Below are 22889 nucleotides of genomic sequence, written 5' to 3' on the forward strand. Positions count from 1 at the left end.
TTTCTAGCACTTGAATTTGTTCATTACTCCCTTTTTTGTTTGCCTGTCCAGGAGCACATCAAAAAAACATTAACTAAATTTGTGTTATGAAACTATGGCCAATGAAAATCCTTAGTTTGCTTTTCTGCCCAGTTAGTTAAGCCATCAGTCCATTTAAATCTACTTGATTGTCAAACAACCTGTCCAAACATAAGGGCGTTGTGAAATCTTCCATTACCCGTAAGTTTTACACTTGCAGAAACAAAACAGGTGTTTTACCAACCACTGCATGGCAAGAATTCAGCATGAGTGGAATAACAACAGGCAATAAAGACTCTTTGTGAAGCTCTTTTCAAGGTAACAGCTGACTTCAGTCTACTGCTGGTTCTGTGATTGATTTCTACATGACCTAACAATTTTTAAGCCTGTTAAATTATTTGTGAGACAACTGGCACAAACATTGTATTCAGTTCATACATATACTTTTAACCACTGGCTTTTCCAATCAGATTAGTAAAATCCATTATTAAGTGGTAAGTAATATCCTAAGAATGCAATATAATGCTGAAACTGTACGATTTTTCCAAATATCAATAACATGGGCAGACATGTGGGACCCTCCAACTCACACTACCTTTTATGGCATTGGACCCAACTTTCTTATACAGATAAATACTTTGCTGAGGTTAAGGATCCTGAAGGTTACAATAATAAAGATGTGGTCTCATGTTTAGGTTTAATGTATCCATCCAACCCAAAAGCTGACCATACTTGGGCTTTTCCTTCGTTCCCTTCATACTTACTCTGGCTAGAAAGGGTCTTTGTCACATGAACATATTATGACGTTTTGGGGAATTATGCTGTCTTACATGGCTGCTACATATCGCTTTATAATGGCTTGTAATAAGCTAAAATAATAATTTTACTATTTTAATGGGAGGACACGTTTTTTCATTCACGTAGTATTCAGTAATTACAGCAATATAAAGACATGAAATTGGGGTTTCTTATAGGATGAGCAATTATGTTGACTCACCACTACTACTACGGGAGTACAGCGATGTATAAAGAGGTCAAAGGATTCTGTGTAAATGCTGTTATGAGTCGATATTGTCAATACAGTGTGTCCGATTCTATTGAAATGGAAACAAGACCACTCCAACATATTCCGTCCACAGGGAACTGTTGGAGAAGAGGAAGAAAGAGCATGGTAATAAAAGGGGGGGGGCTTCTACTCACCGGTGTTTCTTTCCTTTGAAGAGGGGTTTCCTCCCTTGCCTTTAAGGAAGAAAATAATTAACACCTTTGCGGTTGTCATGCCAACGCGCGGTCTCTCACTCCGCTCTCAGCTGTGAGCATTCCTGGCCGTAATTACCCACAGTTCAAGGGCCCTCCATAATTACCCACCATCATTCTGCACTTCCAATCCGAGAAGGAGACCAAGGTATGAGGAACGGAGAGGCGCCGGTTATTTGCATACTCTTCCTTGTAAGATGGCGAGTAGCTTTGAAAGGTCACATGTATTCAACGGAGGCCATTGCACCGTCACTGCAAGCCTCAACATGACATTTGCATTAGTGATACACACTAGTTTTGCCCCCCCTCCACCCCACCCCACCCCTTATACCCCCCTCACTACCTGCTGTCTGAACTTATATTCAAATTTTTGCCCATTTTGAAACGAAACCTCCTGGGGCCAAACTCTTGTCACATCGTGTCCTGTGTAATTATCCATATTGAACTAGTATTTATTTATATATGAAGATTATGGCACAGCTTTCTCACAGATCTAGAACAGCGTGCTTGTCTGCCTTCAGCAAAACACTGAGAAGAAATTCCAGTCATTTTTTCCCACCTGTGAAGATATGTAGAAAGATTTGCTAATGATCTTGTTCACATATATTTGCAAGTATAATTGGCGTTCAACAAATACACAGTTAGTAATTTTTTCTTTGATCATTTAACAATGCCGCCATATTGTCTTCATCCATCAGCCACAGTGGTAAACATTTGAAGACCTTCCACTGTCAGCATCACATCATGATTAAATTACACATGCCAATATTGACACATGAGGAGAGAGCTTATTATATTCACAGGAAATAATTGGACATGTTGCATATAATTATTCAGTGAGCAGCCTGTGTTACCTTCGATAGACACAGGCTTCCGTTTGGGGTAGTTGTGATTACAACGCAAAAGCTGACCAATTACAGCAGAGAGCTGGAGTCTTGTATTTCAAACTGCTGAGCGTGCAAAGCCTATTGACATGCAATTAGTCGGGCCATCGTTAGGAGGCATTTCATCGCTGACTCTTCTCGATTAATTCTCATTACCTCCCTATTTGTGTGTGTGTGTGTTTGCAAGGAGAAGAGAGGACAGAATGGAGTGTGACTTTTCAATGCAGAAGGTCATTACGTTAATCAGCGTCGTTAGTGAAAACCCAAAAGAACAGAATGGAGTATTTTAGCACAAGAACCCCCTTCTGTTCCTTTTCACATTTGAGATTTCTAAGATGGTGTCGGCTCCTCTAAAGGCTCACTTCAACGTTTTGTTTTTTCATTGAATGTGGAGTACTTTAATGTCTGAAGAGAGCTTTCCAAAAATGTTTAAATTACCTTGATGATGTCATCAGGAATGTCTTGACTTGGTACCGGTTTCAAGAGAAAGCTTGTTACTACAAAACAAAACATTTACCCATTCAAATGAAAGGAATTTAAACTTTTTTCCCCTCTATCCTCATTTTCTTTAGTTTTCTGCCTCACATGGCGAGCACGCCTGCACTCAGACAGAACAACTTGAAGGAAAGTAACTCAGTTGTCTGCACGGGGGCAATACCTCCTCCTCCTCCTCCTCCTTTGCCTTAGTGGTAATGAGCTGCCAATCACACACACACACACCTCTTACATCGTTTAATTACCCTGATCATGTAAAAGCTGAACAGAGCCAATTTGGGTATTTCAGTTTGAAGACCTGATAATGCCGACTCCAATCTCCATTCTCCAGTCGCCGCTTAGTTCATTTCAGTGTGGGCGCTCAGGTGTGAAGGATTTAAGCTTCGGCAGGGGCGGGGCAGGGGGATCTTTTTATTGTGCTGGTGTCATAGGTGTCGTGGCGAGGGGGTCTGCAGCTGCTTTGCACGCTATTGTCACCATGTCATAACATCAGGACCTATGGATTAGGGCCTCCTGAGGGTTCAATTTCTGCACAATGTGTCTCTGCAGTGACATGTGGCTATTAGACACACTGGTGAATAAATAATGATGTGGCCATAGCAAAGACGGATGATGAAACATAAACACACACTGAGCTGTATAGCTGCACATACATGTCATGTATCGATATGTTTTGTGATGGGTATGTTGTATGTGTGTGTGTTTGTGTGTGTGTTTAAGGCTTCGTGCACATGTGTCTTTGCGCACGGACACGTTTCCTTCTGAATCGCTGTGTGTGATTCTAAAATGTGCGCTCGTGTGTGCGTGGGCACAGACTGCTGACCAGGCAGCCTGTGCCACAGCTTGGGCCCTCACAGACACACAGTCAGCACAATGCCTGTCACAGTGGCGAGCCAATCGGATCGCTCGGAGCTCGGGCCAAAGGGCAGACGGGAGCCAATTGTCGTGACAGGATCCTCTGTGCAGGGGCATAACTGGTGGCTCAACAGTTGTTTAAAACACCTGCAGAGAGTTGTGACTCATACTGACGGTTATCATCACACTGATGAAATGAGATACAGAGTAATGAATCAACCTTTTTACATGTAAAACACATTGGTATCAATCTGTCATCACCTGCTTGTTAAAGATTGGGAGGTTCACACTTTCAGTTTAATCTCTTTTCTCAGGAAGTCCTGAATACAGCATTAAACCATTTATATAGTCGTGATCAGAGCCATTAAAAATAGAGAGGTCATGAATCAAAGTGTGTCCTTAACTTCCCTTTTTTGAATATTGCTTTCACTTCCTCTGCTAGAAATCTGAACAGGAGATAGACTAACATTACATGCGCAATTATCGCAATGAGTCTTCGACATCTTATCATGCAACTTTATTGTTCGGTTATAGTTTGAAATATTAAAAAACAAAAACGTATTTACGGTACTAAATGTTCACTGTTTGCTTGCTGTGGCTGATTATAATTGAATGTCCTCATGGCGTTTGGTTGTGCAGTGTCCTCGAGTATTTCTATCAGTGTCAGACATGGGTCAATGATCCATATCAAAACTACAAACTAAAAACTAATTACAAAACAAGGACAGTGACCTGATATTGAACTGCAGCTTTTTTCCACAATCTCCATCTTATTTGATTCAAATCCTAGAAAAAGAAATCTGTTTGTTTTTACATCCATCCCCTCCTTTGAAATTGGTACATATTCAAAAATGGGACAATAGAAGAATAATGGCTTTTACCTGGATTTACCTCATTAAAGAGATATTGTAACTAGCTCTAAATATACCGAACATGCAGGGTACAAACCGAGCTCACTGACCCATCTCTAGCCCTACTGCCCTCCCCTCTAGGGGTCGTGGGCCTGGGGGATTTAAGGCTTTGGTCTCAGTATCCTCTTAAGACAGGGATGGGCAGTTAAATGGATCAAGTCACTGGAGGGAAGTGGAGCACTTAGCCGAAACCTTCATGTATACAGTATGAGGATGGTATATACGCCGGCTCTGCTGCTGAGGATTAACTACCAACGCAGCTGCTTGGGGGGAGGATTTCTAAAACAGTTTGAGCGATAGACTTCGAAAGTGATTACTGACTGGTAAATAACAATCTCTTAATGAGGATAAGAGGTGAAAACTCCATTTGGAATGTAAACCATTTATGTCAACTGTTAAGTAAAACTCTCTATGTCGCTTTGATAGCTAAAATTGTGTCCATATGGTTGCCTAAGGAGACCCCCATTAGAGGGAAAGCAGCGAAAACATAACACCTGTTTTGCATTTTGCCATCAAAACTGTGCTAATCTTTCCGACTGCAAAATGTTTTACTGCTGTAGCTCTGAGTTGGGCGACGTGCCAGCATTTTTACATGGTATACTTCAAGGCCATCCCAAACCCAAAACCTGAACTAATGCAATAAAAGCTTGTTCCTATCCAAATGATCAAATGGGATTTGTTTTTATGAAATCTCCTACACAAGCCCTGCAGCCTGTTCTGTCCCGTCCTGCAGTAGCTATTTATGTAAACACTTAAACACACACCCAGTACACACTGACCATGTGCGCACGCAGAAGATGGAGAGCCGAGATACAAAATGGGCTAACATGGATGACGTTTTTAGGATGAAAATCCATGACTGTGAGAGGGAAAGAGTGTGTTTGCATGTGTGAGTGTGTAGGCCAGGTTGTGTGTGTGGTGCATGCAGGTGCGTGTGTGTTATTTGCCAGTCATAGTATAGTTTCACTGAGGGCACCAGTAAGTTGGCACATGTGCTATCTGAGTGCATCAAATAGAAAAACCATAACTTAACACCAGTCATGATATCAGGTTATATATTGGATTTCCCTCTTAAAATTAAATGTGACACAACAAGCACTGAGCCTCTAGAAGTGTCCTACATATTCAGAAACTGATAAGAAACGCTAACATAACCTAAAAACAAAATGTCACATAATGCAGTCCAAATACTACCATGTCTCCCTCTTCACTGTGTCCTCTTTTGACTTTTTGGTTGGCTGACTGGCTGGCTGGCTGGTTGGCTGGCTGGTTGTATACAAAAGTGCCCACCCACACACATGCTCATGAGTATGACCCTGATCTATCACTGGCTGTGTTGAAACTAGGGTAGATATCCATCTGAACATTCACAAAAGCAATGTATTCTCTCTATAATATCAGTAAAAATCTAAGTGTGAAAATGAAGGTGTGAGGGAATGTGTAGACAGAACTAATGAACAGTTATGCAATGTGGCTGCCAGATTACCGGGGCTGACTAGGGACCTGACATTGTTACGTAACGCTGAGTCCAGACAGTAATCCATACAACAACCTGGCTGGCTGGCATGCAGCACGCATGACTAGTAGCCTTAACCTGTCCTGGTCAGGGTTCGTCCAAGTGACGGGAGTCTCTCTGTCAAAGAAAAATTAGAAATACACTTGGATTTTAATAATGTAGCCTACAGTATATTATCTAATTATTTTACCACTTTCAGACAGCCACTAAGCCAAAGGCATGGCCACATTCTGTTTTGTTTATATGAAGTGTGTAATTGCATATGTCTGGTGGATATGAATAGGGTGTTGTTGTGATATTGGGTTTTGCTGTTCCCCTGGGACTGTCAATAGAAATTAACTGGTAGCTAAATCTGGTGCTGGCATCTGCTTTTGCGATTAATGTATTTTGCATATGGTCCCTGATATAAATTAACTTCTGAAACGAAGGTGGCCAAAAAAGGTGAATTCACTTGTCGTGGCATTGAGCCCACAGCTTATTTATAAGCAGTTATAGTTAGGCTATATGCATCTATTTATTTCAGCTACGTAGCTAAAATTAGCATTATCAGCTGTTTACTGGTCGGTCTATGGGGTGTCGCAAGTTCATTATCAAACTTAATTACTTTACTCACCAAGAGCAAAAGCTACTCCAATGTAGAGTATTGTTTTGCTTTTATTTTTATTACATGCTTTCTTAAATTTAGTATAGCCTAGTACTAACATGCTAACCAGCTAGCACCAGTTCAGCCTGCAACGACATTTAGCAGCTACACGTACACCCTCTGAGTTCTTCTGTCTTATTACTGACTGTAAATCATTCCACATTTGTGGAGCAGTTATACTTTGATAGAGGTGAGATAAATAAGTAACAATTCCTACCTTTTTTTTTTTTTAACTTGACAGCTCTCTGTTCCTGTAAAGTTCAGCGCTATAGCACCTCAAATAGTCATTCACGAAACAGACAAATTTTCACATAAAATTCTGAAAAAGTTTTCGTAATTGTACAAATCTACAATACACAAGCCTGGGAAAGTAATTACAATAGCGATGCATCCTTACTAAGGACACAGCTGCGCAAAACATGGCTGCAGAGAACATAATAGCCTGTATGTATATCCTGCACACATGTTGAGGAATCAATCCCCAGCACGAGGCCTGACAAATTCAGGCCCTCAGATTTCCCTGGCAGAGAGTACCAGCTCAACCAAGCTGGATCAATTTCAATCGGCGGCTTACCAAAATGATGTGGCTGCCACCGGACTGCCATGTTGGGGCTAAAAATAACTTCGGCCGACCCCACAGTTCTGATGTGGCCACGTACCCTCTGGTGAGTCTGGTTTTAAGTGTCCCCAATGAAATCCATTAAATTACAGATTCAAACGCAGCCGTACCCCTTATCAAAACTATTTCGGCTCGCTGACACAGTTTACTAAGGCAGTAATTAGAGCAAGGGAAAATGGGAGGCATCCCAGGCACGCGGAAAAAAAGAGACACAGGGCAAAAAAATGAAGAAACAGGAGAGTGAAAGGACAGTGACAGCTCATCAGTCGGCCACAAGCCATTTTTCTTCTGCTCCCTCCCTTCGTCGTTTTCACTACATCCATGGATCAAAGGATTGGTGAACATAAATAAAGGCCTTGATGATAATTTCCCATGAGAGCGGTGAACAACTGCATAGCACGCGTTCATATGAAGCCGTGGTAAAACAGCTGTCTGTGCTTCTGCTGTCAGCATGCCTGGTTGGCCAACTGCCTGGCTGCCTCACTTACTCCTGAACTGGTTCACACCAGAGAGAAAAAAAAAAAAACATTACAATCATGAATAGTTCATAACTTTATGGGTCCTTGTTGAGGGCAATGCCTTGTAAAAACCTGGATTTATCTAGACATAATATAGCTACTCAAATAGTCGGGAATGAGAGATCTACAGGCTACTGTGTGTTTAATGTGTTATGTAGTGTGTGTATAGTGAGTTGCACTTGCAGAAAGGTTGCCTAAGGTGAAGAGATAAAAATACTGCAAAAGTACATTTTGTCTTGGCATTTTCTGTACTTATGAGCTTTATTTCACCTCATCAAACAGAACAATTATGTTCCAGTTAGTCTTAGTAACACTAGTTCTGTACAGCGGCACCTCATTAAGCACGGACAAAGTGAACGAGGAGTAATGATGATTATGATTATTTTTATCCATCCATACCATCTTATTCATATCCAGGATCACGCAATTGCTGCAACCCAACCAGGCGCACTGGGTGAAAGGCAGTAAACACCGTCAACAGGACACCGATCCATCACGGGGCTGACCCTCCGTATCATTTCAACCCCTATATCTCTGCCCTATCCGCTCCACCACAACTTGTACACTTGCATCGAGGACATACCATACTGAATGCTATCCTCAATATTATTTTGGTACACCTGTGGCATCTGCTTATGGTGGTAGAACAGCAAGTACACACCATTTTTGATATACCTTCCTCTGCAAAATAGTGTCCTCCTCCCTCTGCAAGTGTGACTCCACGTGGATTGACACTTTACATAGAAATGCAAATGAGGAGAGACCAGTTTTTCAGTGAGAGCTTCAGACATAATAACTCATTCAAGCTCATAACTGCAGTCAATTTGATATTTCTAATTCACTTGAGCTTGATTGGTTTGCTATGTGGGAGGAAACACAAAGAAAGAGCAGGTCTGACATGTAAAATTTGCAAAGGATTTGGTTTTTGACTGTGGAGTGAAAGAACATTAAAAAGAGAAAGGGCTTTTGTATTACAAGCAATTACTAATAACAACTGTATGGGTCAGAGCTGCAGCGCTTCTGAAAATAAACCCATGACCACAGAATGATCAAGCACCCGAGGTGCAAGGTGCTCCTGTGGGGAATAGACTGTTATGTGAATACTGGTGCAGGACTGAATGTGTTTTCTTTGAAGCACAATCTATTAATGCACTGAACTTTGTTATTTATGCTAATGTTTTACAAGATAAAAGCAAATCGACCTTTGAGGTTCTTCCATATGCCCCCCACACCCCCATAGACTGCATGTAAATAATAGTATATCCCATCCTATGCAAATACAGTATATCTGATCTCTTGACAAAGTTTATTTTGCACAATAAAACTTTGTGTATTGATAGAAGCAGTGTAGCCTACATTATCATATGGTTTATACAGAGCATCACAGCAGGTCAGCCTACTGACTTCTGTATGCTGCCTTTGTGTGTATGTGTATGTATGAGTGCTCACATTTACATAACTTTGCAGTCTGCAGGAGTACGGAAAGATAAGGTTCCCTGGAACTCTCTGATGCTTCTGTTTGGTTAGTGGTCACACACGCACGCACACACAACCACACACACACACACACACACACACACGCACGCACACAGGTTATCAAAGGTAGCAGATAAAAAGTGGAAAGTTCATCAAGACCCAAGGTCAGGATAGATGTGTGACAGTAAAACTGGAAAGTTCACTCCCTGAACTGGGACAGCTGGCTCCACAAACGTTGGCCACCTGATTGTGTTTTCATGTGCTATTCTCGTTATCATGATACCACCGTGTTTAATTTTCATGCTCATGTCACTGGATGAAATAGTGTCCTCACATATCACTTTTATGTGTCATCCTTCGAATAGTGACTCTGTGTAATAGTATGGTCTATCAATAATGCCATCTCATCATTCACTTTTGGGACTATTATGCAAATACAACAGTGTGCAGTGTGTTCTCTACTCAAACTGCTCATGTTTTGGGTAATTCAGAATTTAAAATGTGTTCAGATTAGTGTTAGTTTTTATGATTTAAGATTAGTCTTGGTTTATTTTACAATTTGGCCATTTGTATAATTTGTTTTATATATTTTATTAATGATTCTATAACTGCGTGCAATTAGTTAGTGATTTTGGTGTATTTTGTACTATAACTCATTTTTATTCCTGCCAAGCCTGTCTTCTATGTATGAATGAGGCTTTGTTGGTTAGATTAAAAAAAAAAAACATGGACAAAACTATCCGTGTTACTTTTTATTTATTCATTGATTTTATTTTATTTACATCTTTTTACATTTCATTTGTATTTAACAACGAGAGTCAAAGTTGGCATTTTGTGAGGCATTTTGGAAAGTATACAAAATGTAAACAAAAACAGGAAAAAACCACAACTGAGTGTTGGTACACAGTTCATAACAGAGCGCCACTTGAAAGAGATAATAATCAGTAGTTTGTGGTGAAATATAGTATACTGAACTTTCCCCTCCAACCATAACCTGTGTGTATGTGTATGTGTGTTTCTCTGACTGCAGAGCTGCGGAGGAAAAGGGAGGGGAGAGGACGGCTCAGAATTGCCGCCACGTGCGCTCAAATGCCTGCTTTACTAAAAAAACTTTTTCTGGATTGGTCCAGATACGAAACACAGTATTTATATACGACATCCGATTGGTTGCAGGCTCCCGAGTCGATAGTGAACACAGTGCAAAGCTCCCAGACAAGAGATTCTGGGGCGTCTAGTACTATGAGAAAGTAGTCCGCGGTGAAAAATTATTATTTCTGTAGCGAATTCGAGTAATTATGTGATATAATTACAATATCTACCGCGCTATTATATATTCATTATTATTTCAATGTTAAAAATAATAATTTAACCTTGGATTTAAACAAGAGTGTCGACTTGTATTGGTCTGCGGAGGGATACCATCCACAGCGCGTCAAAATATTGGCTTGGGAAGACCGCGCCAAAGCTCAGACAGCGGCCACTCTTCAGGATAACTACACACTGCGGAGGGCCTTTAAACGCACTCTACGCTCGACACGGCGACCATTCACATCGGAGTGTTCTTCGGTTGTTGTTGTTGTTTTGTTTTTCCACATCTAAGAGGACTGTTTTCATCGGAGGTGCTTGAGTCGAGACACAGAAGTCTGAATTGATGCCGGTTTTCGGGAAACGGTGTACGACTTCACGGTCGTGACACGACTTTGACGGGCGCGGTGCGGCGGAGTTGGCGCACTGCTGGACTGGATATATTATATTCGCTTGCAGCCAAGACGGGTCCGCACCACCATTTGAACTGCGCCTGTGTTCACTTCTTCGTCGCATCATCATCACTGTATTGGGTTCTTCTGACTCTCAACGGGTGAATAGGGATTCGTCTACGCCGGCTTTTCAGCTCGAATATGTTGCTGTCAAAGTTTGGTTCATTTTCGCATATTTGCAATCCTTCAAGTATGGACCATCTGCCAGTGAAGATACAGCTCCAGCCGGGTAGGTTACCGTTATTGACCGTTACGTTTTTAAACATTTAAACAAACGTTCTATTGGAATTCACACTCTTAACGGCTGAGAAGTGGCTCGTTAAACGTATGTTTGGTTAATTAACAGCGAGTCACTGACGAAGCTAGTAAATGATAACCTGACCTCGCATTGAGCGGTGGTTTGTTGTGGAAATAACTGCCCGCACCTTAACCTTAACCGTGGTTTATTTTTCTTTCTTTTTTCATTTTTTCTTTGCAGTTAAAGTGGAGAAGGAGCCCTTCGAGAAGGTTTACCAAGTGGGCTCCGTGCTGGGCAGCGGGGGGTTTGGGACAGTGTACGCCGGCAGCCGGATCTCCGATGGCGCACCGGTAAGACTGAGGACCGGGGTGGGGGATGATGATGATGTGGGTCTGTGTTTTGATCCTACATGTGGCGCCATCAGATCAAATCTGTGCGCCCTTAAATCGCCACCGAGTGATCTGACTTGCATGTAATAATATGAGACTTTTCCTAACATTTTTTTTAAATTCTCCGTTGTGTTTTTATTTCAGGTTGCAGTGAAACATGTTGCGAAGGAGAGGGTGACCGAGTGGGGCACAATTGTAAGTAGTCTTTCCCCCCTTCTGATCTAGTGTGTATGGTTTGTTTTGGTCCCCCTCCCCTCCCCTCCCCCGGCTGCTGCAGGGTGGGGGTGGTGTGTTGTTAAAGGGAGAATGGCTGTGTTTTTATCCCTACATACTTACTAAAATTACCCCCTTTTTATTTCCCTCTCTCAGAGTGGATCAATGGTGCCTTTGGAGATCCTGCTGCTGAAGAAGGTCAGCTCGTCTTTTCGCGGAGTTATCAAATTGCTGGACTATTATGAGCGCGCAGACGGCTGGTTGATCGTTATGGAGAGGCCGGAGCTCGTCAAGGACCTTTTCGACTTCATCACCGAGAAGGGCGCCCTGGACGAGGACACTGCTCGCGGCTTTTTCCGCCAGGTTTTGGAGGCGGTCAGACACTGCTACAGCTGCGGCGTAGTACACAGAGACATCAAAGATGAAAACCTGCTTGTGGATCTACGCACCGGGGAGCTCAAGCTTATTGACTTTGGCTCGGGGGCGATTCTCAAGGACACAGTCTACACCGATTTCGATGGTAAGCAGTCGCCACCACCAACTCCCTCTCGTTATATCAGATGCGTTTTTTAAAAAAGATGTTACGATGCCGGATCGGTTGATTTGTTTTTTATGAATACATAACCGGTGTGGGCCGGGTTGTGTTTGCCCTTGATGCTCCGCTGTGCTATATTCAGATATGGAGGCGTTCACGAGGCTGTGACGCAGTGGTCTGTTTTTGGTCGAGGGTTTTCCTCGCCCCGGGTCTGGCGGCTTATCGTTATTATGGATGTAAATCGAAGCTGTCAAATGTAAAAAGGAAAATATCCCAGCGTTTTATGGTGACGTGTTATGTTATGGATTCACATATGACTCACACTTTATTATTCATCCTCACTGGCGGCTGCTTTTATCTCTGATGCATCCCCGGTCTTGTGAGATTGAGTGTACTTTTATGTTTCCGGTTGTTATGTTTTTTTGTTTTTTTTTTGGTAGTGAGGCTTGAGTCACCGTCGCAGTTTGTGGGTATTAGGTCAGTGCCACGTAACATCTGTTTGTTGTGAAACCCGAGTCGGCGGTTCACGTGATGGGCTCACATTGCCTTTTTTTTTGTTTGGTATCCAAGTTCCTCCTTCCAGGAGGGAGGGCGTAGGAAAAGAAAGGAGGGAGGGAGGGAGGAGACGCAGGCAGGTCACCCAGTTTGTGTTTTGTGGCTTAAGGAGGATGGAAAGCATTTCTACTATGACTCAGCCATTTCAGACCCAGACATATTAATTATTTTCACCTCTTTCTTTAGTCTCTTTGTTGCTGCCATTATTTTGAGCACTGATGTTATACATAACTCTTTACAACTAGACTTCTTCACACACTCATCCTCACCACCTTGTCTTTCTTTTTTTTTAGGTACAAGAGTATACAGCCCACCAGAGTGGATCCGCTTCCACAGATACCACGGTCGCTCGGCGACAGTGTGGTCGCTAGGTGTGCTGCTGTATGACATGGTGTGTGGAGACATCCCCTTTGAGCAGGATGAGGAGATCCTCAGGGGGAGACTGTACTTCAGGAGGAGGATTTCAGCCGGTGAGTCGACCACATCAACATAACACTGTTGCCCTCTAGCCTCAGTCACTGGTACAGCCTCAAATCCACTTCCCACTGTGACTATCAATCAGTTTACATGGAAGTAAGACTCACAGTCATAATGGGTTATTGGCTTAACATGGTTGGTAGACATTTATCAACCATGAGTAAAAGTGAGGTTCTGGCTCTTAGCTAGGCCTGGTTACCCCAGATACATAACTCAATAAAAAGACGTCTGCTCTCTCTACACACAAGGATGCTGCCGATCCATACAAACTAAATCACGTGCAGTTGAGCTACGTAGATCCTGGTAATTTCACGGCCTCTTATCCTCAATATCATTTCTGTCTCCTCCTCCAGAGTGCCAGCAGCTTATCAAGTGGTGCCTGGCCCTGCGGCCCTCAGACCGACCCACCCTGGAGCAGATTTGCGACCACCCTTGGATGAGGGCGACGACCGAGTCGCCCAAGTCTCCAGAGGAGCCGGTTGCCGGTGACATCCGCCTCAGGACCATCGACACAGACTCTTCGTCAAGCACAAGCTCGAGCAAGGAGAGCCTCTGAGGGCGGCTCTGATGGACTGAAAAGACTTTCTGGGGAAAGACGGGGTGGGGATGGAGGGAGTGATATGGACTTGAGGCCAGCAGCCTGTAGCCCACACGGCCCGTCGGTGGCCGGGCGCTCGACTCCACTGGTCCGGCAAGAAAAATGTACTTTAATGTTCCTCTTTTTGTAGGGAATTTCTAATTTATTACTATTTGTTCTTCCTTATCTTATTTCCCCCCTCCCCTCTTTTTTCTTTCAGTTGACTATACTCGTTTCCTAAATGGGAAACATTTTGCTGTTTGGGCGGTCTTACCAGCACTATTTATTCCCCCCTCCCCCCTTTTTAACTTTATTTTACTCGTTTTGTTACTAGGCTGGTATATGCAGCTGGCAAGGCCCTCCTATTCAGACATGGCTGCTCTCATAGAGCTTGGAGAAAAACCTTTTTATTTAAATGTTTTAATTTTGATTTTGGAGTGCCTTTTTTTGGAAAGCTGCTTTTCTGGGGGCTTTAGTCAACAACTCTGTTTTATGGAGCCTGGTCTGGTGGTTAAGTTGTCTGTACTGTGATGGAAGGAGGGGTTAGGGCTGTTTTTCTTTAAATGTTTTTTATTATTATTATTATTATTATTATTATTATTATTTGTTTCTTACCCCTCTTCTCCATCACTGTGAAGCCAACCAGCCCCAGCCAATAGGCTAAGATAGCATTAGGTAGGAGAGAAGGAGGTGGGGGCTCTTCCTGACAATGGAATACTTGAAACACACTCGACTCAACTCTGTGTCGCTCTCTTTAACGCTGCTCACTCACTCTATAGCCTGAACAGGTGTTTGGAAACTGGATCCTGTCTTTTCTGAATGTCTACAAAATGTCAACACACACACACACACCTCCCCCCACCATCTTTCTCTCCATCTCTTCCTCCCCCATGCCTGTTGCGGGCTGTATGCCCCCCCCCCCACCTCATCTTTATCTTTCCTTTTTGCCTCCCGCCATCTCACTGCTTAACACTACATGGCCCCCACCCCTGGCCTCCCTCAGGGTTTGGGGTGTGAAATGCACAATCAATGCAATATTCATGGACTCAATTATGTTTTTTTTTGTTTTTGTTTTCTTTTTTTTTTATTAAACAAATATTGTACAGCGTGTATTTTTCTTTCTCTTTTTGTGTGTACATTTTTTTTCTCCCCCTTTGCATTAATTTATTTGTAAACATGTAGACATTCCACACTCTGTGGCTATTTATTTATTTATTGTCTATGCTTAAAATCCCCCCCTAAAAATTGCATATCCTACTTGGCCTTTGGTTTGCATTCCTATAACTTATTTCTACATTTCAACATTTTTTTTGTTTGTTTTTTTATTTTTTTTTAGATGTGGAGGATGCACTGAAGCAGTTGTCGATGTAAAGCAGAATAAAACAAGTTTACTTAAATTTGAAAAGAGCATTGAATGTTATTTAAGTACTTTAAAAAAAAAAGTCTGTTGGTAGTGTCGAATGGCTAAATATCAGAGAAATCCACCTGGTTTCTATAACTGTCAAGATTAATTTTAATTCTATGGAAAGCTAAACAACGGGTGAAACGGCTTTCGTAGTTGTCACATAGCCTCATATCGGAGACCTTTCAGTTTAGCTGTGTGACTTGTGGCTGTGAAGGATGGATATTGCTATTTTTTGATACAGAAATTTCAATTAAACTCCCATTTTTATGTACAGAAACAAGTCTGATGTCTTGATCATTTCATTCCATAAAAAGTATTACAAGTTCCTGAATGAAAAGATGAACATTACAGAGATTGCACGACATGTGAGTGAGGATGCATGGTAGTTTGGAAATGAAGTCTTGCACACGTTAATGAAACACACAGGCAATATTCTCCACACGCATGACAGCGCTCCCTCGGGAGGCCTGCTGAGGCTGATATACATATCCAATATAGCTCAGTGTGGTTCATTTGTACTTCCTATAGTGATGTTAACAGCATTGTTACATGTGACACAACTGTCGAGCGAGGCTGGGGTGAAACATCACAGGAGCCATTAACTGGATGACAACCTGCAGTAACAACAGGGCCTGATAAGAGACAGATGTGTCCGGAGAGTTGAGGGGAGAAGAGCGACTGATGTTGGTTTGACAGAGGAAGGGGGGAAAAAGGAGAGAGAGAGAGAGAGAAGGGATGTTATGTTATGCATCATCACACACTTACACACATGCAGCCTCTAAAATATAATTGCTTTTTCCATTTAATGCCAGCCGCTTGCTTGCCTACCTAGCGCACCACAACATAAGTCATTCTGTTATTGGACGCGGGGAGGCCCAGATTAACGGAGGCCCTGATGACATGATGTGTCTGTGCATGTGTGCGCCGTGTTTATGTGTGTGTTTTGAGGGGTTTCCAGGATGCAAGGTTATGAGTGAGTGTTTGGGAGTGGTGTGTGTGTGTGTGTCTGTCTGTGTGTGTGTGTTTTCTAGGGAGGTGCTGCCCCCTCTGGTGAGTCAGAGCCATAAGCGCTCACCTGAAGCACTTCACCAGTAGAAAACTGAGCAGCTAAGGACACTCTGTTTTGTTTTTTTTGTTTTTTACCATGGTAATGAGTATAGCCTGTAATGTTGAGGCAGTTAACTGACCTGATATAAGCTAAATATACATATCAGGTAGACGCGGTGGATATATTTGGACTTTTCTGGGTCAACACACCACAGCCACTTATGAGTGACTCACTTCTCAGACCTCTCACTAAAATCCTTATCCCTGTGTAAAAAAGAAGTCATCCAGATAGCTCATCCAGACGCCTACACACATCCAATTATACTTGACTGGCGGCTTCCTATCCGACCAGAGTGGAGACATATGGGCACTTGAAGACTTCATAAGACAGCTGGTCCCTAAATCTTCTCAGGGATCTAATTCACGTTGAAGGGATTGATTTATATGCTTGGGAAAAGCAATAGACTTTCTTTCTTTTTTTTAATTACCCCTCTGCATATACATCTTGGTATACAGAGCAGCGAGTTCAAGCATTTAAAGCAGCAATCCAACATTATTGTGACTATATCCACTGAATAAACCTAGACTTTGCTTTGTTTTCTGCTCGGTTTCTTTAATGTTGCAAAACTCGACATAAAACTTAGCACAGCTATAGCTTTCAGTTGTGGGCATAAAATAGCAAGAGGCGCCTATTTTAATCAATCACAATTGTCATTCCTTACAAACACAACCCTGTAATAAATCAGAGCTACAAATGATTGCCGGTGTCAGCCTCAATATGTTGACATCTGTGTTTCTTCCTGGTAATCCTCTATTGTCTTTGTGTCTCCAAGCTTTTTGACATGCAAATGACCAGCAACTTGTCTTCATCAGATTCCCTTCTGCTCAGACTTAAGACTACAGCGAGGCCTCACCCACTCGCAACCGTGAAATCCACATTAAATTGTAGTGGGGCATATGCTACTTTGTTGCCCCCGCCCCCCCCAAGTTCAAGTCTGATCCCACAGGCTGGTTAATATCATCCATCACTGCCACTTAGTTTGACTCTATAAAGATTCCTCTGCTCTGCCGGGATCTATTAAACCATCAAATTATATGACACCAGTTAAGAGAGGATCTGGATAGAAACAGTTCCCAGCATTCAATATATCTATAACACTGTAAATGGAGTGTGTCGACGTTTTAAAAGGTGTAATAAATCACTGTATCATTAACTTTTAACTCTGGTTTACTTCTTTCTTTAGTTGTAGGGCATTATTTCTTTGATCTTTGCTTTGTCATCATCTCCAGTTTTACAAGTTGAATCAAAACCCATATGCAACAATAGCTCTGGGAGGTTCACTTCACTAAATGATGGAGCCAGCTCCAGCATCATTTTTGCTTGGCTAGCATAAAGACTGGAAATAAGAGGTGAGCAGCAGCTAAGGAGCAACTAGCCCTGCTCTGCTGAAGGTAACATTCACCCATGAAGCTCACAAATTGACAGGTTATATCTGATTTGTTGAAATTATATCAAACATTTTTTTTAAATACATGGAGCTACCTGTTCAAACCAGTCGGAAAGCAGTGATTTCTCTAGTGGTTGACTCATAGTAACAACAATTTCAACACTTCACAAGACTCCTGACTTTGGACAGTCTGGATAGGTGTTAACCTCCTTTTTCAGTGTTTATGTAAGGGATAATGCCCACAAGGTGTCCAATTATCAGGGATTAATGGACGATGCGGAGGCGTGAACCGTCTGGCGATGGTATAATCTAAGCGTACTAGCTCTAGCTTCATATTCCAAATGAGATATGACATCTATAGGCTACTTTGACTAAGAAAGCTGGGCAGTATTTCTCAATACCTTTTTCTCACTAGTTAAAATTATTTTTCCCATAATTAGTTTATTTTGTTTTATTTAGAAGTTTTTGATGCCTTGAAACCTGTTTTGATATGTTGAAAAGTTGGCATATTTCCTTCTGCATCAAGGTTTGTTCAGCATCTTGTTTCTCTTCTTTGTGACTTGACTGATTGAGTGTTTTGTGGTATGTGCTCTGTATTTGATTGTGAACCCTTAACACTGAAGCTGAGGTCACTGCGTTCATTTTTTTTTTTTTTCCTGCGTTACTGTGTATTCTCAGAACAAAAGTGTTGGTATGTTGAGGCTGTCAGTGGTGGCCGTCGTAGGTGACAACCCGACAGACACAGAGGAAGATGCCAGATGGACTCTGGGCCCGAGGGGCCCGATGGGCACAGATGGGTGGGTGGGTGGCACCCACACAGGCAGCACATGCAGTCTGCAGCGCCAGCACCAAGACAGGGAAAAGAAGATCACACCACCCCCCGTGATACTACAGCTCACACTACTTACTTCTCAGTGTGTGTGTGTGTCTATGCATCTGACCTTTGAATAAGGACATGTGGTCATTTGTATGCACAAGTTTGCATAAGTGCATTCTGTCGAATGTGAGCGCATGTACCTACATCTGCAGGTGAGCCTGCTGTTCTCTATGCTTGAGTTTGTGCATGCTCTCACACATCTCCCACTGAGTACACCGACTGTAGCAAATATAACCCGTGATTCATCCTCCTTGTGAAAAACTGCAGATATTTTAGGTCTTGAAATGCCTTTTCAGTCTGTCTGCTCCACTCCATCATCTCACATGTCCCTTGAAAAAAAAAAAAAGCAGTCAACATGCATGAAAAGCTGTAAAGGCTTCACAGAGTTGACCTTGATCCAGGTCAGTCTAGCACTGGCATTAATACCAATATTTCAGCTGTAGTATTGAACTCATGGGAACGGCTCAGAATATCCGACATTTCCCACTTTCCATTCGTGGTTGTATTTTTAGTCGCAGCAGTGACCTGGCTCCAGGGATGCAAATGTCACTCTGCCGGTCAGTGCACCACTTAGATCCAGACTGAAATATCTCAACAACAAATAGAGTGGTGATGGATTGCCGTGAAATTCAATGCAGATATTCACGGCCCCCAGGGGATGAACCCTAAATCCTTGAGCTGTTGTATTTTGTGAGCATGCCAGGGAAAAATTGGACAAAGTGTATTATATTATCGTAAATGAGGGGAAACTGACCCATGAAGACAGTTCGGTGTGTAATTTCAAACAGTTTTTCACACCCAGGCCCCCTGAACTCACACAAATAAGACCCCACACACACCCTTTTTGTCCAATCTGATAAGATTGTTGCTCTCTGCCCAAAACATTCATACATTATGTCACTGTGTTACTTATGGAGAGCCACTGATTTAAAGGTTAATTCCAGTTTATCACAGCTTGAATCCCATTTGCATAGGTTTTATCAGTTATAATAAAACTCTACTCATCACACTGACTCTCCTGTTACTTCTTCTGGCAGAAGAAACAGTTGGAATGGACCATCCAAAAAAGTAATAAGTCAAATACATAGTTTAGTCAAGTCTAATTTTGATCTTGTTGCTGCCTCGGGTCTCAGTCAGTTAAGATATATTAGCATCTCTCTCAGCTGTATTTACAGTAATAAATTCTCCCATCCTTTGCTTTGACAGCTACTATTTCTTGTGCCAGGAGCCGTGCTGCGTTGCTAACCGTCTTAGCTGGGATATAATTGCGGATCCAACAGTGGCTTTTCTTCCGTTTGAAAACATAACATTAAAATGCTGTTAATGTAAATGTCACAGGGAATATGCAGCCTGCCTGCCTTGTAAATGTCCTTTTTTTTTCAAAACCGTGTTAACGTCCTGATGTTGTGTATGCGCCTTTGTTGTTAGCCCCTTGCAAGGATGCCTGACAATCTCCTCTGGAGGCCTCTTGCTCTCTGTTACCAAGAGCAGAGCCTCCGCAGGGACTTTCCACTGGTCTGCTTCAACGTTCATTAAAAGCTGTTGCCTCTGCCAGCGAGGAGTACCTGGCTCCCCAGCTGGTGGGAACCTGCTGCCGTCACCGCGCACCGTGAAGGAACCCATTGTTCCGGGGCTGACAGGACACACTGTAAACATAAGGGTAGAGTGTGTTGTCGGAGAAGGAACAGGGAGAGCACATGCAGAGACAAACACACACACAACACACAGACAGGCATGCACACAAGCACACAAACAGATCCCCGAGATTAAATAGAAACAGGGCTACAAAGCCTTGATCAGTGCTGTGCACCCGGCTGCTGTTGCCAAGCTCCGAAAGCAACAACATCCACAACGGCAGATCACAGCAGGTGAATCTGAAGTCTGAGTGTTTGTCCATCATGTGTAATTGTGAACTGGGAGGGAAAATAGTGAGAGGAAGGTAAAAAGAAAAAAAACAGAGTGTGCGTGTGCAGAGAGGGGAAGAAGAAGAGATAGTGATCTTAATCGCTAACAGTCTTTTTACAAGCTGGTAACGTGATCAAAGGAAACACTGACCTGGTGTTCATTTTGCCCCGTGGCCGTTATCTGTTTCTCTGCAGCAGGATGAGAGGAGTCTTTTCAGCTGATGAAACACGACACTATCTTGGGAAATTTTTTGTCCAAAAGAAAACAAGTGTTGTTGTTGTACAAGAGCGCTTCAGTGAAAGGGCGACAAAAAAAAAAAAAATCTCAGTTTCACATCCACACCAACACGACAAAAGACCAAAGATAAAGCTAAAGTGACAAAAGATTCAGGCTGTGTTGATGTGTTGAAGTTATTAAGTACATAGACAATACATTCACAATTCTAGTGCGCATTGGCACAGAAAGTAGTCCTTTTCTTTTTACCTATCTTTGTGCAGTGTGCGTGGTCTTTCTACGCTGGAATACAACCATGACCTCAGAGCTGCTTAGGAATTTGCAACATGTAGCACGAAGCTCTTGAAACAAAATTTTGACACAGGGGTCATCTTCAAGTTGCAGCCATGCCTCCTGTCATCTATGGGGGTTCAATGATACAAAATCTCAAGCAAGGTTTGAATGGGATTACCACAAACAGTGTGGCCCAATTTTTTGTATAGCGATCTATTCTCTATCTATCTATCTAATTGCTTATACGCTTTACATTACATATTGTGACAATTGAGTGAAACCTTGAACGCTATACTTTTGTTGGTTTCTTGTTCCACCACTTTGGTACAGATATGTAGATTTTTTGAGGTTTCCATTAGAATTTGCACAGACAGTTAAAGTTGCCACTAGATAATGTGTCCAAATGACATTTGTGACTCTGTGATTTTCCTCAATAATCACTATGATGTTGACATTTTGGTTTGTGAGATCTAATAGATTGATACAGTTCAGCACCACCAATCTGATTCCTCTCAGACTTAAATAACTTTGGTGACTCTTTCACTCTCTGTACAAATCTTACAGTTTGGAAAAACAATATTCCCATCAGCCTCAGCTGTCAGCCGCTGTTTTACAAGTTCATGGTGAGCATTTTAGATTCACTAAAGGGAAAAAATATGAAGATAATTCAACTAGACTAAGTCAGATTTCACATGGCGACATTGATATGTTTTCCTAGTAACAAGGCACACAGCAAGATGTCTCCTTGCTCCTGGGCTCTGGCTGTTATGTGAAAAGTCTTCAACCTCTCACTCACTGCTCAGGTTTCTCTCCCACAGTCTTTCAGGTCAGAGGGAGCTGACGGGAAGAGCGGACGCTGTGATGGATGGCGCTCGGACCCGCAGTGATTCCTTTCGGCACAATGCGTGGTGGGAAAGGCCCCAGGCGCCGCCGTGACCTTCTAATAAACAGGTAAGGAAGATGAATGACTGAATGTTCTCATGGGTGAAGGTGCAGCGGGTCTCCCTGTCAGTCAGGTTTTGTTACAGGACCTCACTTCAAATACAGCCCCTGTGGACATCAATACACGTGTTGGCAGAGAGAGAACCCATCTAAGTAGCTACTTTTAAAGCCGCTCTAATTCATTTTTTCACATTAAATTGGATCAAATGGTTATGTGAAGGTGTCTAATGAGCGAGACTCTGTCCTTCAACTCCTTGTTTTGGTTAGGGTTAAAGGGATAGTTCAAATTTCACTCATTATCTACTCACCCTCATGTCGACTAAGGGCTGGGAGAAGTTTCAGAGTCCTCCATGCCTTCTCTGAGTTACAGCGAGGCTCCGTACAGCACTGCATGTCCATATGACGGTTGCGAATGGAGCTCACTTTTCTTCGTCCAAAAAGACACACCAAAAAACATCCAAATACCTTCATAGTGCTTGTCTGTAATGTCCCTCTTGTATTGAAGCCCCGACATGAGAAATTGTTTGGTGTGTCTTTTTGGACAAAGAAAAGTGAGCTCCGTTCGCAACCGTCATATGGACATGCAGTGCTGCGCCGAGCCCCGCTGTAACTCAGAGAAGGCACGGAGGACTCTGAAACTTCTCCCAGCCCTTAGTCAACATGAGGGTGAGTAGATAATGAGTGAAATTTGAATTTTGGGTGAACTATCCCTTTAACTATCTAAATATCTCATGCAGCATAATCCAAATGCTCTGCCCCAACCTGTTGCATGAATCAGCAGAGACAATATATCATTTCTTGAGTTTTTATAGGGCACTTCTCTAA

General features: G+C 42.5%; 1 protein-coding gene across 1 annotated transcript; it reads left to right on the forward strand.

The window, feature by feature from the left end:
• Positions 1–10660: 10660 nt before the first annotated feature.
• pim3 (Pim-3 proto-oncogene, serine/threonine kinase) lies at positions 10661–15615 on the forward strand. The gene is made up of 6 exons (XM_085768872.1): positions 10661–11178; positions 11428–11537; positions 11721–11771; positions 11946–12309; positions 13173–13349; positions 13710–15615. Exons 1-6 carry the CDS (start codon positions 11091–11093, stop codon positions 13910–13912), a joined length of 993 nt encoding a protein of 330 aa, XP_085624998.1. The 5' UTR covers positions 10661–11090; the 3' UTR covers positions 13913–15615.
• Positions 15616–22889: the final 7274 nt, after the last annotated feature.

The sequence above is a fragment of the Trachurus japonicus genome, chromosome 23 (assembly GCF_045865225.1).
Source record: "Trachurus japonicus isolate A0001 chromosome 23, Traja_1.0".
Lineage (NCBI taxonomy): Eukaryota > Metazoa > Chordata > Actinopteri > Carangiformes > Carangidae > Trachurus > Trachurus japonicus.

Coding starts and splice junctions, on each gene's coding strand:
- pim3 (XM_085768872.1), top strand. CDS start 11,091: ATGTTGCTGTCAAAGTTTGGTTCATTTTCGCATATTTGCAATCCTTCA. Junction 11,179..11,427: donor GAAGATACAGCTCCAGCCGG/GTAGGTTACCGT, acceptor TTTTCTTTGCAG/TTAAAGTGGAGAAGGAGCCC. Junction 12,310..13,172: donor AGTCTACACCGATTTCGATG/GTAAGCAGTCGC, acceptor CTTTTTTTTTAG/GTACAAGAGTATACAGCCCA.